Source organism: Hylobates moloch, unplaced genomic scaffold (assembly GCF_009828535.3).
Source record: "Hylobates moloch isolate HMO894 unplaced genomic scaffold, HMol_V3 SCAFFOLD_14, whole genome shotgun sequence".
Lineage (NCBI taxonomy): Eukaryota > Metazoa > Chordata > Mammalia > Primates > Hylobatidae > Hylobates > Hylobates moloch.
The window spans coordinates 87,732,901-87,749,833 of record NW_026652289.1 but is presented as its reverse complement, the minus strand read 5'-3'; the positions used below and the strand labels follow the sequence as shown (position 1 = coordinate 87,749,833).

The 16,933-nt window shown below is 45.2% G+C and overlaps 1 protein-coding gene across 3 annotated transcripts in view; it reads right to left on the bottom strand.

The window, feature by feature from the left end:
- Positions 1-16,933, bottom strand: part of GABRA5 (gamma-aminobutyric acid type A receptor subunit alpha5) — an 89,238-nt gene that overhangs the window by 10,152 nt on the left and 62,153 nt on the right. For all 3 annotated transcript variants that reach the window (XM_032175235.2, XM_032175236.2, XM_032175237.2), the window contains exon 8: positions 1,703-1,846. In XM_032175235.2, coding sequence (XP_032031126.1) covers positions 1,703-1,846 — 144 coding nt within the window. The remainder of the gene's footprint in view (positions 1-1,702; positions 1,847-16,933) is intronic.

Here is a 16,933-nt window from a genome sequence, read left to right as displayed (position 1 = left end):
AGAATAGGCTTTGGGGGCTCCATCAGTGCAGCCCCGGTCTGTCTGTCAGAGTAGTGGTCTGCTGCTGCAGGGACTGCATGTTGGGACGTTAGAGTCTGACAGCACAGTTGCAGTGCTTACTGTTGGGATGGAAGCCCACAGCTCAGCAAGGCCCACTGTGGATGCTTCACTGAGTGCCAACTCAAAACATGGCATATGTCAGAGATGAAGGAACCATAGCAATCACATGTGGCAAAAATCTGCCCTCTAACACAAGAGAAGCCAACAATCTCAGCAGTGCCCGGACAAGCCCGTAGTGCAAAAGTGCACTTTCCCCATAGTCCGCAGCAGGTGAGGGAGCAGAGCCAAGAAATGGGCAAAGAAGAGGCACAGGGTATGTTGGTAGCAAGGACTGGATCTCTAATGGTGATCCAAGTCTTTGTCTCCTTAGCACTTGAAGAAGTGAAATGGCATTCTGTTTTACAGTAGGGCTTGAAATTACTCTCCTACTTCTAATTCTTTTGGCGGTAGTTCTTTTCATTTTGTTTTATTTTTGAGTTGAGAGTAGGAAAATTCGGTAGTGTTTGTTTTAAAAGATTGTAGAATGCAAATAGGAGTAGAAATCCCAGTTATTAATATTTAAAGAACTACATGAAATAGCTCCAAACTGGAGCATCCTCCCTCAGCATCGCAATTGCTGACATCAAACTCCTGCTACACTACCTTCCACTGGCTTGCATAAAACCGGCCAGTTCCCTCTGCCTTTCCCTTTAGCATGGTAACCAAATGGTGAAGCCATCCTCCCAGACTCTCATATCCCCCAGGGATGCCCACGGCGCAGGCCCGTGGGTCAACAAGGTGCTGACTGTGTGTGTGTGCACGCAGAAAAGGCTATGCACTAAACGGCCTGTGTGCTCGGCCAGTTGCAAGGGTAGGGGTGCTGACAATCAGCTATGCTGACAGAGAGCTCCCCTGAAAATATTCTCTGGGGCTTAGAGCTCATTCTGCCATCAGGGCCCCCTCCCTCCCTTTAGGCTTTTCTCCAAGGCTGCAGAGGCTCTTTGGAGCTCAAAACCTCCCTTGCTCACGGCACCCCTGGTGACCTTGACCTCTATGGCTGGGCCTTCCTGTCCTGGAGACATCCGGCCACATAACTTGCAGGCTCTGGAGATGCAATGCATCCTGTTTCTTTGGTCTCCCCACCTACTTTGTGTCAGGGGAAGCCAGGCTGGGATCGGGCTATATTGGCCCTGCAGGGCTCAAGCCAGCCCAGGGCACTTGGCATCGAGAGCGTCTGCTTCCTTCTTGTACATTTCAGCTCTTCTCTGTAGGCTGCCTGGTTGTGCTTTCCCAACTTCAACTCCAGGAAAATCTCTGCACTGTTTAAAGCAGGAGGTGGGGGAGCAGGTAACTGGGGGTGTTTGTAGGAAGCTGTCTACCTTTCCTGCTTAGGGGGGTGTTATATAATCAGGTCCACCGCAACTGCCGGCCACAGCTGGTGCCTCTGTGTGCAGCTGCAGGGAGGGGCGGGCTGGGAGGACTCCCTTGGCCAGCTCCCACACAGCTGTGGCCCATGGAGAGCACAGCTGGCCAGGACAGGGTGTGCTTGGCTGCTGTGCGGCCTCCTACGTGGCCCCTGCAGAGGGGTGCTGGGAGCAGCGAGCTCTCCGAGGGTGTGGTGTCCTGAGTGCGCCTGGGAGCACAGTGAGTGCCGAGCCCTCACCTGTGCTGGTGCTGATGTTCTCAGTGCCCACCGTCTGCCCCATCAGGTGGTACTGGTTCAGTCTGGAGCCATCTTCCGCCACCACCACCGACTTGGTGGAGCCGTTGGTCCAGACGTAGACGACTTCAGAATTAGGGTAGGCATCTGTGTGAGGAGGGGGCAGAAAGTGACTTAAACATGAAATCATTCCCAGCCTGGAAAACACAGAAGCTTTTACTAAAGTAGCAAGGTAGAGGATGAGAAGGTTTGAAAAGTCAAGGTTCCACTACCTAAAGAACGCATAGGGTGGTCAGACCAGGGCAGACGCCACTGCAGTTCGGCTTCTTCCCGTGTCTAAAGGCCTGGGTGCCAGGCTGCTGTCTGGCACTTCCCAGTACATGTGTGTTTCTCTGCAGAGCTCGTGGTGGTGCAGCAGGTGAGAACATGGGCTCTGAGACTAGAATGCCTGGGTCCCTCCAGCTCTGTGATTTTGGCAGGTCACTTATTCTCTATGCCTCAGTCCCTTCATCATAGAATAGGGTAAAAACAGCAGCCATGTCTGAGGCTCTGGCTATGACTGCATGACCTACGTCAAGATTTACAAGCACACAGCACCTGAAGCAGCGCCCGGCCACATTCCCTACTCCAAGCCTTCCACTCTGCAAAAGGCACCTGCTGTCCACACCATCCTGGGTGTGAAGGTGGTGTGGCAAGCAGGACCTGCACCCCTGGTGTCACACCTGTGAATATGGTACCTTACTTGGCAAAAGACACTGTGCACATAGAATTCAGGTTCTGGACCTTAATATCAGAAGATTATATGTAATTTTCCCAGGGGGCACAATCTAATCACTTGCCCCCTTAAAAACAGAGAACTTCCCTAATCAGAGAGATTAGAAGCATGACAAAACAGCTCCACTCACCACTGTTGGCTTGAGGATGGGGTAAGGGGGGCCATAAGCCGAGGAGAGTGGGCAACCTCTGAAAGATGTGACTAGGCTGGAATATATGAATCTGGAAGTTTGCAAAGAAGCCCAAAGCTTAGGGCAGTTCTGGGAGTTAGGGACTGTATTAGTCCGTTCTCATGCTGCTGTGAAGAAATACCCAAGACTGGGTAATTTATCAAGAAAAGAGGTTTAATTGACTCACAGCTCCACATGGCTGGGGAGGCCTCAGGAGACGTACAATCATGGCAGAAGGCACCTCTTCACAGGGTGGCAGGAGAGAGAATGAGTGCAAGCAGGGGAAATGCCAGATGCTTATAAAGCCATCAGATCTCAGATCTTGTAAGACTCACTATCACGAGAACAGCATGGGGGAATTGCCCCCATAATCCAATTACCTCTACTAGTCCTGCCCTTGACATGTAGGGATTATTATAATCCAAGGTGAGATTTGGGTGGGGACACAGAGCCAAGCCATATCAGGAGCCATCTGAGAACACAAACATTCATCTAAACAGTATGCAGAGCACAGGAAACAGTGCTGCCCTCATCGGCTGATGAGGAGCTGACAACTCAGTGCCAAATCTGCTCAAGGATGAAAGGGAAGCAGGGAGGGGAAGAGAAGGAGAGATGCAGGAAGGAGGACATAGGGGTCCTCTGGGAGTTGTAGAGGTCTGCGGGTGGAGGGGCCTCCTGCAAAGACCTGGAGGGAGGCAGACTGAGGATGTGAGACACAGTGGGATTTGTGGAGTGTGGAGGCTGTGGCCCACCCATCACTTTCCTCAATGGGACTGGGGACAGCACAGTCACTGATGGCTCCTCCTGGGCTCGAGGCCAAGTGGCATACCAACCCGGGACCAGGGGTACGTGCCTGAGCACTGCCAGCAGGGAGAGATGTGGGGAGGCCAGCTGGGGCCGAGGCCAGCCTGACCTGAGGCCTCGCTGGGTGCAAGTCCTGTGAGCCCCTTTCTCCATGGTTAGGGGGCAGAGGTTGGATGATAATCCTTACCTTACAGTAAGAATCCAATGAAATAATCATTGGAAGGATGAAAGATACCTAGAATCACTGAGTGACATATAATGCGTCATCATAATTCACATGATCTTGTTTTTCAAACTACTAGTGAATATTAAATGACCTATTGATATTGACGATGTTAATAGCATTAATAAGGACAGCAGCAAGAGACAATGTGGTTGCAGTGCGTCAGCTGGACATCATCAAGTTCTGCTCTCCCCATCACATTAAGAGTGGGAATAAATGACCCCTTGTGTCCATTTCAGCTCCACTGTTCAGCAACCAACACTAAATTCCTTCTCTGTGTCAGCAGTGTGGCATTCAATCTTTTTGCCGGGACAAGAGTAAATGAGGCAATCAGCGTTGCAGTGCCAGCATCTGTCATGATTTAGAGCTCTGGAAAACATAAAGCTCACCCTCTTCTGACCACACATCAGCAGAGCCAGGCAAGAAGGCCTGAAACGTTTTCACTAGCATCGGGCTTGGAAATTCATCACTGTTTTCCTTGAGGCTTCTTCCCCTGGGTTGACCCTGCCTGTCCTCTCCTAGCCTTGCAAATCCTGAGTGGGAGGTGGCAGTGGCACAAATTCTCGAGGTATTTCAGAAACCATGGGTCTTCTGAATAACTACAAAGGAAGTAAGGCAGCATGGGCCTGACACTCACTACCAGAGTGGCCTTGAACAACCTCTTTGAGCTCTCAGCCTTAATTTTCCCATCTGTAGACTGGGGAAAATAACCCCCATCTCCTAGTTCACTGATGACAAAGTGGATATGTGAATGTCCAGTATTTAGCACGCACCTGACTCACAGTAGGTACTTCATCAACAGCAGCTATGATGGACATAACCGTGTGGGGAATGATTTTTGCTTGGTGTCAAATACGAAAAGGTCTTTCTACTTTACTTTCTTATTCTTGGTCCAAAGCAAACTCAGTTTGTGAGTCTCTGGTAAGCTCCGGCAACTGTGTGACTCTGTGTGTTCACTGCCTATGACAATGCAGATTAGAATGTAACAGATTCTTGGAATTTTGGGGATTTGAAAATGTACAGGGTTTGAGTTATCTAAACCCATATCTCTAGGCTTCCCATTCTTTCTTTCTTTCTTTTTTTTTAGACAGTCTCTTTATATTGCCCAGGCGGGAGTGCAGTGGCACAATCTTGGCTCACTGCAACCTCTGTATCCTGGGTTCAAGCGATTCTCCCACCTCAGCCTCCTGAGTAGTTGGGATTACAGGTACCTGCCACCATGCCTGGATAATTTTGTATTTTTTGTATAGACGGGGTTTTGCCATGTTGGCCAGGCTGGTCTTGAAGTCCTGGCCTCAAGCGATACACCCGCCTCGGCCTCCCCTCTCTTTGAAAGCCTGGGTGGGAATGAGCAGAGTAACAGCAGCACAAGACCTTGTCACAGCACCCCAATTAGACCATCTGAAGTCTCCTGAGCTGAACACCAGGTCAGCACCTAACACATCAATGGTAAAACTTTGAAAAATACAAACAGATAAAGCCATGTTATCTCTGATGGCCTACTGGACACCCAATATCTCTGCTTTAAATTTGACAGTAAAAATGACATGAGTGGGGTTTGGCCACACCCTTTTCCTTGCTCAAGATCAAATGGGAGATAAGAGGAATAAGCCAATAGGGATGAACAGATAACACGTCTGACCAGGTACCAATGAAGATACACTCCCATCACTGTGCCACAGTAAAACCTTGCAGAATCACATAGGGTTATGGCCATGACTGGCCTGACAGGGAGAGAGTCAGAGACCATGCTGTTACTATTTGTGAACTTAATGGGCCCAGATCAGGAAAGAAGAAAAAGGACTGTCACTCTCCCAGCAGAAAAGACTGTCTGCCCTGCAGACAGCAGTGAGAAGCAAGGCAGGAGGCCAGCAGTGTTTAGGAAGAAATCCCTCATGTAACAATTGCTTACCCTTCCCTCACACGCCGATTGGCTTTTTTACCTTCAATTCACCAGCTTCTTCCAATTATTTCCAATTTCCTCATGGAAAACAGTATTTCCCAAGTCATCTGGTCTTAAAATGGAGTGGTTGTCTTTGAATTACGTCCCTCTTTTCCCCTCTACATCCACTTTTCATATCTGGCCACCACCCTGCTCTCTGCTCCCTCACTTCTAACCACTTCATGGGAATTCCCAGCTTTTGGTTTCAGCTCCACGAATAGTGATTTTTGCATATTCTTCGTCTGCTCAACAAACATCACTCACACTGCCTGCTACTGTTTTATTTTAAGTTCCGGGATACATGTGCAGGATGGGCCTGTTTGTTACATAGGCAAACGTGTGCCATGGTGGTTTGCTGCATCTATCAACCCATCACCTAGGTATTAAGCCCAGCATTCATTAGCTATTTTTCCTGATGCTCTTCCTCCCCCCACTACCCTGCCACAGGCCTCAGTGTGTTATTCTCCACCCTGTGTCCATCTGTTCTCATTGTTCAGCTCCCACTTGTAAGAGAGAACATGCAGTGTTTAATTTTCTGTTCCTGTGTTAGTTTGCTGAGGATGATGGCTTCAGCAAAGGACATGATCTTGTTCCTTTTTATGGCCGCACAGTATTCCATGGTGTATATGTACCACGTTTTCCTTATCCAGTCTACCATTGATGGGCATTTGGGTTGATTCCATGTCTTTGCTGTTGCAAATAGTGCAATGAACATATGAGTGCATGTATCTTTATAATAGAATAATGATGTACTTTCCTTTGTATATACCCAGTTATGGGATTGCTGGGTCAAATGGTATTTCTGGTTCTAGGTCTTTGAGGAATCACCACACCGTCTTTCATAATGGTTGAACTAATTTACATTCCCACCAACAGTGTAAAATCATTCCTATTTCTCCACAGTCTCGCCAGCATCTGTTGTTTCTAGACTTTGTAATAATCACCATTCTGACTGGTGTGAGATGGTATCTCATTGTGGTTTTGATTTGCATTTCACTAATGATCAGGGACGTTGAGCTTTTTTTCATGTTTGTTGGCTGCATAAATGTCTTCTTTCGAGAATTGTCTGTTCATGTCCTTTGCCCACTTTTTAATGGGGTTGTTTTTTCCTTGTAAATTTGTTTAAGTTGCTTGTAGCTTCTGGATATTAGACAATTGTCAGATGGATAGCTTGCAAAAATGTTCTCCCATTCTGTAGGTTGTCTGTTCACACTGATGATAGTGTCTTTTGCTGTGCAGAAGCAATTTAGTTTAATTAGATCCCATTTGTCAATTTTTGCATTTTTTGAAACTGCTTTTGACATTTTTGTCATAAAATCTTTGTCCATGCCTATATCGTGAATAGCATTGCCTATATTTTCTTCTAGGGTTTTTATAGTTTTGGGTTTGACATTTAAGTCTTTAATCCATCTTGATTTGATTTTTGTATAAGAGTGTAAGGGAGGGGTCCACTCTCAATTTTCTACATATCCTGCCTGCTACTTTGACTCTTTCATATTTAAGACCCTTCCTGTTTGAGTGGTAATGCTATCCTGTCACTTCCCCAGATGCGGCTTCTCCTTTGTTTCAATACCTTGACAACTGATCGGTGGTCATTTGTGGTTTTTTTTCTTTTTTTTCTAAATTTTATTAATATTATACTTTAAGTTTTAGGGTACATGTGCACAACGTGCAGGTTTGTTACATATGTATACATGTGCTGCATTGGTGTGCTGCACCCATTAACTCGTCTTTTAGCATTAGGTATATCTCCTAATGCTATCCCTCCTCCCTCTCCCCACCCCACAACAGTCCCCGATGTGCGATATTCCCCTTCCTGTGTCCATGTGTTCTCATTGTTCAATTCCCACCTATGAGTGAGAACATGTGGTGTTTGGTTTTTTATCCTTGTGATAGTTTGCTGACAATGATGGTTTCCAGCTTCATCCATGTCCCTACAAAGGACATGAACTCATCATTTTTTATGGCTGCATAGTATTCCATGGTGTATATGTGCCACATTTTCTTAATCCAGTCTATCATTATTGGACATTTGGGTTGGTTCCAAGTCTTTGCTATTGTGAATAGTGCCTCTATAAACATACATGTGCATGTGTCTTTATAGCAGCATGATTTATAATCCTTTGGGTATATACCCAGTAATGGGATGGCTGGGTCAAATGGTATTTCTAGTTCTAGATCCCTGAGGAATCACCACACTGACTTCCACAATGGTTGAACTAGTTTACAGTCCCACCAACAGTGTAAAAGTGTTCCTATTTCTCCACATCCTCTCCAGCACCTGTTGTTTCCTGACTTTTTAATGATCGCCATTCTAACTGGTGTGTGATGGCATCTCATTGTGGTTTTGATTTGCATTTCTCTGATGGCCAGTGATGATGAGCATTTTTGCATGTGTCTTTTGGCTGCATAAATGTCTTCTTTTGAGAAGTGTCTGTTCATATCCTTCACCCATTTTTTGATGGGGTTGTTTGTTTTTTTCTTGTAAATTTGTTTGAGTTCATTGTAGATTCTGGATATTAACCCTTTGTCAGATGAGTAGGTTGCAAAAATTTTCTCCCATTCTGTAGGTTGCCTGTTCACTCTGATGGTAGTTTCTTTTGCTTTGCAGAAGCTCTTTAGTTTAATTAGATCCCATTTGTCAATTTTGGCTTTTGTTGCCATTGCTTTTGATGTTTTAGACATGAAGTCCTTGCCCATGCCTATGTCCTGAATGGTATTGCCTAGGTTTTCTTCTAGGGTTTTTATGGTTTTAGGTCTAACATGTAAGTCTTTAATCCATCTTGAATTAATTTTTGTATAAGGTGGAAGGAAGGGATCCAGTTTCAGCTTTCTACATATGGCTAGCCAGTTTTCCCAGCACCATTTATTAACTAGGGAATCCTTTCCCCATTGCTTGTTTTGGTCAGGTTTGTCAAAGATCAGATAGTTGTAGATACGGGGCATTATTTCTGAGGGCACTGTTCTGTTCCATTGATCTATATCTCTGTTTTGGTACCAGTACCATGCTGTTTTGGTTACTGTAGCCTTGTAGTATAGTTTGAAGTCAGGTAGCGTGATGCCTCCAGCTTTGTTCTTTTGGCTTAGGATTGACTTGGCCATGCGGGCTCTTTGTTGATTCCATATGAAATTTAAAGTAGTTTTTTCCAATTCTGTGGAGAAAGTCATTGGTAGTTTGATGGGGATGGCACTGAAGCTATAAATAACCTTGGGCAGTATGGCCATTTTCACGACATTGATTCTTCCTACCCATGAGCATGGAATGTTCTTCCATTTGTTTGTATCCTCTTTTATTTCATTGAGCAGTGGTTTGTAGTTCTCCATGAAGAGGTCCTTCACATCCCTTGTAAGTTGGATTCCTAGGTATTTTATTCTCTTTGAAGCAATTGTGAATGGGAGTTCACTCATGATTTGGCTCTCTGTTTGTCTGTTATTGGTGTATAAGAATGCTTGTGGTTTTTGCACATTGATTTTGTATCCTGAGACTTTGCTGAAGTTGCTTATCAGCTTAAGGAGATTTCAGGCTGAGACGATGGAGTTTTCTAGATATACAATTATGTCATCTGCAAACAGGGACAATTTGACTTCCTCTTTTCCTAACTGAATGCCCTTTATTTCCTCCTCCTGCCTGATTGCCCTGGCCAGAACTTCCAACACTATGTTGAATAGGAGTGGTGAGAGAGGGCATCCCTGTCTTGTGCCAGTTTTCAAAGGGAATGCATCCAGTTTTTGTCTATTCAATATGATATTGGCTGTGGGTTTGTCATAGATAGTTCTTATGATTTTGAGACACGTCCCATCAATACCTAATTTATTGAGAGTTTTTAGCATGAAGGGTTGTTGAATTTTTTCAAAGGCCTTTTCTGCATCTATTGAGATAATCATGTGGTTTTTGTCTTTGGTTCTGTTTATATGCTGGATTACGTTTATTGATTTTCGTATGTTGAACCAGCCTTGCATCCCAGGGATGAAGCCCACTTGATCATGGTGGATAAGCTTTTTGATGTGCTGCTGGATTCAGCTTGCCAGTATTTTATTGAGGATTTTTGCATCAATGTTCATCAAGGATATCAGTCTAAAATTCTCTGCCAGGCTTTGGTATTAGGATGATGCTGGCCTCATACAATGAGTTAGGGAGGATTCCCTCTTTTTCTATTGATTGGAATAGTTTCAGAAGGAATGGTACCAGCTCCTCCTTGCACCTCTGTTAGAATTCGGCTGTGAATCCTTCTGGTCCTGGACATTTTTTGGTTGGTAAGCTATTAATTATTGCCTCAATTTCAGAGCCTGTTATTGGTCTATTCAGAGATTCAACTCCTTCCTGGTTTAGTCTTGGGAGGGTGTATGTGTCGAGGAATTTATTCATTTCTTCTAGATTTTCTAGTTTATTTGTATAGAGGTGTTTATAGTATTCTTTCATGGTAGTTTGTATTTCTGTGGGATTGGTGGTGATATCCCCTTTGTCATTTTTTATTGCCTCTATTTGATTCTTCTCTCTTTTCTTTTTTATTAGTCTTGCTAGCAGTCTATCAATTTTGTTGATCTTTTCAAAAATCCAGCTCCTGGATTCATTGATTTTTTGAAGGATTTTTTGTGTCTCTATTTCCTTCAGTTCTGCTCTGATCTTAGTTCTTTCTTGCCTTCTGCTAGCTTTTGAATGTGTTTGCTCTTGCTTCTCTAGTTCTTTTAATTGTGATGTTAGGGTGTCAATTTTGGATCTTTCCTGCTTTCTCTTGTGGGCATTTAGTGCTATAAATTTCCCTCTACACACTGCTTTGAATGTGTCCCAGAGATTCCGGTATGTTGTGTCTTTGTTCTCGTTGGTTTAAAAGAACATCTTTATTTCTGCCTTCATTTCGTCGTGTACCCAGTAGTCATTCAGAAGCAGGTTGTTCAGTTTCCATGTAGTTGAGTGGTTTTGAGTGAGTTTCTTAATTCTGAGTTCTAGTTTGATTGCACTGTGGTCTGAGAGAGAGTTCATTATAATTTCTGTTCTTTTACATTTGCTGAGGAGAGCTTTACTTCCAACTATGTGGTCAATTTTGGAATAGGTGTGGTGTGGTGCTGAAAAGAATGTATATTCTGTTGATTTGGGGTGGACAGTTCTGTAGATGTCTATTAGGTCTGCTTGGTGCAGAGCTGAGTTCAATTCCTGGATATCCTTGTTAACTTTCTATCTCGCTGATCTGTCTAATGTTGACAGTGGGGTGTTAAAGTCTCCCATTACTATTGTGTGGGAGTCTAAGTCTCTTTGTAGGTCACTCAGGACTTGCTTTATGAATCTGGGTGCTCCTGTATTGGGTGCATATATATTTAGGTTAGCTCTTCTTGTTGAATTGATCCCTTTACCATTATGTAATGGCCTTCTTTGTCTCTTTTGATCTTTGTTGGTTTAAAGTCTGTTTTATCAGAGACTAGGATTGCAACCCCTGCCTTTTTTTGTTTTCCATTTGCTTGGTAGATCTTCCTCCATCCCTTTATTTTGAGCCTATGTGTGTCTCTGCATGTGAGATGGGTCTCCTGAATACAGCACACTGATGAGTCTTGATTCTTTATCCAATTTGCCATTCTGTGTCTTTTAATTGGAGCATTTAGCCCATTTCCATTTAAGGTTAATATTGTTATGTGTGAATTTGATTCTGTCATTATGATGTTAGCTGGTTATTTTGCTCGTTAGTTGATGCAGTTTCTTCCCAGCCTTGATGGTCTTTACAATTTGGCATGTTTTTGCAGTGGCTGGCCCAGTTGTTCCTTTCCATGTTTAGTGCTTCCTTCAGGAACTCTTTTAGGGCAGACCTGGTGATGACAAACTCTCTCAGCATTTGCTTGTCTGTAAAGTATTTTATTTCTCCTTCACTTATGAAGCTTTGTTTGGCTGGATATGAAATTCTGGGTTAAAAATACTTTTCTTTAAGAATGTTGAATATTGATCCCCACTCTCTTCTGGCTTGTAGAGTTTCTGCTGAGAGATCAGCTGTTAGTCTGATTGGCTTCCCTTTGTGGGTAACCCGACCTTTCTATCTGGCTGCCCTTAACATTTTTTCCTTCATTTCAACTTTGGTGAATCTGACAATTATGTGTCTTGGAGTTGCTCTTCTTGAGGAGTATCTTTGTTGCATTCTCTGTATTTCCTGAATTTGAATGTTGGCTTGCCTTGCTAGATTGGGGAAGTTTTCCTCAAGAATATCCTACAGAGTGTTTTCCAACTTGGTTCCATTCTCCCCGTCACTTTCAGGTACACCAATCAGACGTAGATTTGGTCTTTTCACATAGTCCCATATTTCTTGGAGGCTTTGTTCATTTATTTTTATTCTTTTTTCTCTAAACTTCCCTTTTCATTTCATTTCATTCATTTCATCTTCCATCACTGATACCCTTTCTTCCAGTTGATCGCATCAGCTACTGAGGCTTGTGCATTCATCACGTAGTTCTTGTGCTGTGGTTTTCAGTTCCATCAGGTCTTTTAAGGACTTCTCTGCATTGGTTATTCTAGTTAGCCATTTGTCTAATTTTTTTTCAAGGTTTTTAACTTCTTTGCCATTGGTTTGAACTTCCTCCTGTAGCTTGGAGTAGTTTGATCTTCTGAAGCCTTCTTCTCTCAACTCGTCAAAGTCATCCTCCATCCAGCTTTGTTCCATTGCTGGTGAGGAGCTGTGTTCCTTTAGAGGAGGAGAGGCGGTCTGATTTTTAGAGTTTCTGGTTTTTCTGCTCTGTTTTTTCCCCCATCTTTGTGGTTTTATCTACCTTTGGTCTTTGATGATGGTGACGTACAGATGGGTTTTTGGTGTGGATGTCCTTTCTGTTTGTTAGTTTTCCTTCTAACAGTCAGGACCCTCAGCTGCAGGTCTGTTGGAGTTTTCTGGAGGTCCACTCCAGACCCTGTTTGCCTGGGTATCAGCAGCGGTGGCTGCAGAACAGCAGATATTGGTGAACTGCAAATGCTGCTGCCTGATCGTTCCTCTGGAAGTTTTGTCTCAGAGGAGTACCGGGCTGTGAGAGGTGTCAGTCTGCCCCTACTGGGGGGTGCCTCCCAGTTAGGCTACTCAGGGGTCAGGGACCCACTTGAGGAGGCAGTCTGCCCATTCTCAGATCTCAAGCTGCGTGCTGGGAGAACCACTGCTCTCTTCAGAGCTGTCAGACGGGGACATTTAAGTCTGCAGAGGTTACTGCTGCCTTTTATCTGTGCCCTGCCCCCAGAGGTGGAGCCTACAGAGGCAGGCAGGCCTCCTTGAGCTGTGATGGGCTCCACCTAGTTCAAGCTTACCCGACGTTTTGTTTACCTACTCAAGCCTTGGCAATGGCAGGTGCCCAGCCCCCAGCCTTGCTGCCGCCTTGCAGTTTGATCTCAGACTGCTGTGCTAGCAATGAGCGAGGCTCCATGGGCATAGGACCCTCCGAGCCAGGTGCGGGATATAATCTCCTGGTGTGCCGTTTGTTAAGCCCGTTGGAAAAGCGCAGTATTAGGGTGGGAGTGACCCGATTTTCCAGGTGCCATCTGTCACCCCTTTCTTTGACTAGGAAAGGGAATTCCCTGACCACTTGTGCTTCCCGGGTGAGGTGATGCCTCGCCCTGCTTGGGCTCATGCACGGTGCGCTGCACCCACTGTCCAGCACTCCCCAGTGAGATGCACTCACTGTCCAGCACTCCCCAGTGAGATGAACCCAGTACCTCATTTGGAAATGCCTAAATCACCTGTCTTCTGTGTCACTCATGCTGGGAGCTGTAGACTGGAGCTGTTCCTATTTGGCCATCTTGGCTCCACCCCGGTCATTTGTATTTTGTTCTGTTTTCCATTATACCTCTTTCTATTCAAATCCTACCAGATTCAGCTCAAAGCATAGTCCTCATAATAAATATTCCCATCTATGAATTCCAAATGGTTTCAACTGCACAAAGACATTTAACCCAATTTTCTAAATGTGCCCATAATGAGCTCCTTGGAAACAGACCATGGTTCATGCTTCTGTGTTCCTCACTGCACCTAGCTGAGTGCTGAATGCTCACACCTGCTATAGACTGAAAGTTGGTGTCTTTCACAAAATTCTTATGTTAAAATCTAATCCTAAATGGAATTGGTCATAAGAGCCTTTGGGAGGTGATTAGGTCATGATGGGAGAGGCCTCATAAAACAGGTCTCAGAGAGACCCCTCACTCCTACCACCATGTGAGGGCACAATGAGAACATGGCTGTCTGTGAACCAGGAAGCAGATCCTGACCAGACATCAAATCTGCTAGCACCTTGGTCTTGAACTTCTCAGCCTGCAGAACTGTGAGAAATACATTCCTGTTATGTATGAGCTACCCAATATTTGGTATTCTGTTACAGCAGCCTGAATGAACTCAGATAGAAACTGGCAGCCAGGCGTGGTGGCTCGTGCTTGTAATCCCAGCACTTTGGGAGGCTGAGGTGGGTGCATCACTTGAGGTCAGGAGTTCAAGGCCAGCCTGGCCAACATGGTGAAACCCTGTCTCTACCAAAAAAAAATACAAAAACTACCTGGGCATTGTGGCAGGTGCCTGTAATCCCGCTACTCAGGAGGCTGAGGCAGGTGAATTGCTTGAACCTGGGAGGTGAAGGCTGCAGTGAGCGAAGATCGTGCCACTGCACTCCAACCTGGGCAACAGAGTGAGACTCTGTCAAAAAAAAAAAGAAAAGAAAGAAAAGAAAGAAAGAAAGAAAGAAAGAAAGAAAGAAAGAAAGAGAGAGAGGAAGGAAGGAAGGAAGGAAGGAAGGAAGGAAGGAAGGAAGGCAGGCAGAGAAAGAAAGAAAAGAAATTGGCACCAAGAGTGGGGTGCTGCTATAACAAATATCTCGAAATGTGGAAGTGGCTTTGGGACCAGGTTATGGGTAGAGGCTGGAAGAGATGTGTGCTAGAAGAAGCCTACATTTTCATGAATGGACTGTTTGAAGCAACTCTGGTGAGGGCTCAGAAAGAAAAGAGGAGAGTCGTAGAGAAAGTCTCCATTTTCTTAGAGAATATCTAAGCAATCCTGTGCAGAATGTTAGTTGGAATATGGACAGTAAAGGTCATTCCAATGAGGTCTCAGACAAAAAATGAGGAACATGTTATTGGAAACTGGAGGACAGGAGATCCTACTTACCAAGTGGCAAGGAGCTTGACTGAACCATGTTCGTGTTCTAGTCATAGTTTTTGTGGAAGGCAGAATGAGGAGGAATGAAGTTGAATATTGGCTGAGAAAATATGCTAAACAAAGTGTTGAAGTGACCTGTTTCTCTAATAGCTTATTGTAAAATGGAAGAAGAGGGAAATGACTTAAAGATGGAATTGTCAGTTAAGAAGGAAGCAGGCTGGGCATGGTGGCTCACGCCTGTAATCCCAGCACTTTGGGAGGCCGAGGCAGGCAGGTCACCTGAGGTCAGGAGTTTGTGACCAGCCTGGCCAATATGGTGAAACCCTGTCTCTACTAAAAATACAAAAATTAGCCAGGTGTAGTGGTGGGCACCTGTAATCCCAGCTACTCGGGAGGCTGAAGCAGGAGAATCGCTTGAACCCGGGAGGCGGAGGTTGCAGTGATCGTGCCATTGCACTCCATCCTGAGTGACAAGAGTAAAACTCTGTCTCAAAAAAACAACAACAAAAAAACAAAAAACAAACAAAAAAAAAAAACAAAAGAAGGAGAAACAAGCAAATTTAAAGATTTGGGAAATGTTCAACCTATCTATTTTGAAAGGAATGAGAAAGCCTGTTTGGGAGAGAATACCAGTGGTGGATGTGGCCAAAGGACCATTTAATAAAGACATTCATTAGTCAGCCAGCCAAGAGCTGCTGTGCAAGACAATGGGAGAACGCAAAGGAGGGATGCTGGTACCTCCAGGACGGAGAGGTGCCCTGCCCTGCCCTGCTGTGCACTGCCTTACCTCTTGAGCTCTGCTCCCTGCTCTCCAGCACCACACTCCTCAGCCACCCCAGCAGGGGTTCTGGGGGGCCCTGGTGTGGTGAGGGCTGCGCTCAACAGAGCAGAGGGGGCACAATGGCCTCCACCTAGATTTCAAAGCACCAGGCTTCCAAGCACAGCCATTAGGACCCCAGTCCCAGAGAGCTGTGGGGCACAGGCACAAGCTCCTACAGGGGCAGGGGATCCCCAAAGTCATGTGGCCCAATCCTTGCCTGGCAAAACTGCTGGGACACAGCTGCTGCCTCAGAGTCACTGGAAGATAGGGACCTCTTTCCCCATGGGTCTGCAGGGCAGAGCGTGGGTCAAGGAGGGCTAATCTCAAGCTTTAAGGTCTGATGGAACTTGCCCCACTGGGTTCTGGACTTTCTCTGCAACTCTCACTCCCTTCTTCCTTCTGACTTCTTCCTTTTGGAATGGGAATGTCTATCCTGTGCCTGCCTCCATTGTATTTTGGAAGCACACAACTGGTCTGGTCACAGTTTCACAGCTTGAAAAGAATTCTGCCCAAAGATAAATCATATCTTGGGTCTCACCCATATCTGATTTAGATGATATTCAGCTAAAACTTTGGGCTTTAAACTTTTGGACTGAAACCATGTGAGAAGAGCATGAATGTTGGGTGTCCAGGGGAAGAATGTGATAGACTAAATAACTGTGTCCCCCCCAAAATTCATATGTTGAAATCCTCAGCCCTAAGATGATGGCATTAGCAGGTGGGGCATTTGGAGGTGATTAGGTTATACGGATGGAGCCCTCATGAATGGGATTAATGCCCTTATAAAAGGTGCCCCTGGGAATTCACTCACCCCTTCCACCATGTGAGGGCACAGTGAGATGGTGCTGTCTTAACCACAAAGCAGGCCCTCACCAGACACTGAAACTGTTGGTAACTTGATCCAAAACTTCCCAGCCTCTGGAACTGTGAGAAATAAGTTTCTGGTGTTTTTAAGTCCCTCAATTTATGGTATTCTGTTATAACAGCCAAACCAGATTAAAGCAACACTCAGAGTATCTCTTAGATGGTAACTGTCTTAGTCTGCTTGGGTGCCTTCTCATTGTGTCCTCACATTGGCAGAAGGGACGGGAGAGCTCTCTGGGACCTCTTTTATAAGAGCACTAATCCCATGCAGAAGGACCCCCAACCCTCATGTCCTAATAATCTCGTAAGGGCCGCACTTCTTAATACACTGGGGATTGGGTTTCAACACATGATTTTGGGAGGAGCCAAACATTCAGACTCCAGTGACAACCAAGGGTAACTAACGCATCAACGTGATTGTTGAAACAATCTAAATTCAGACACCGCACAGTTAAAACTTCAGTATGTTTCTACAACTGTTGAGACTGTAACATGTTCACACGAGGCACTCAGAAACCTGTATTCTAGATCATCCACGCTCA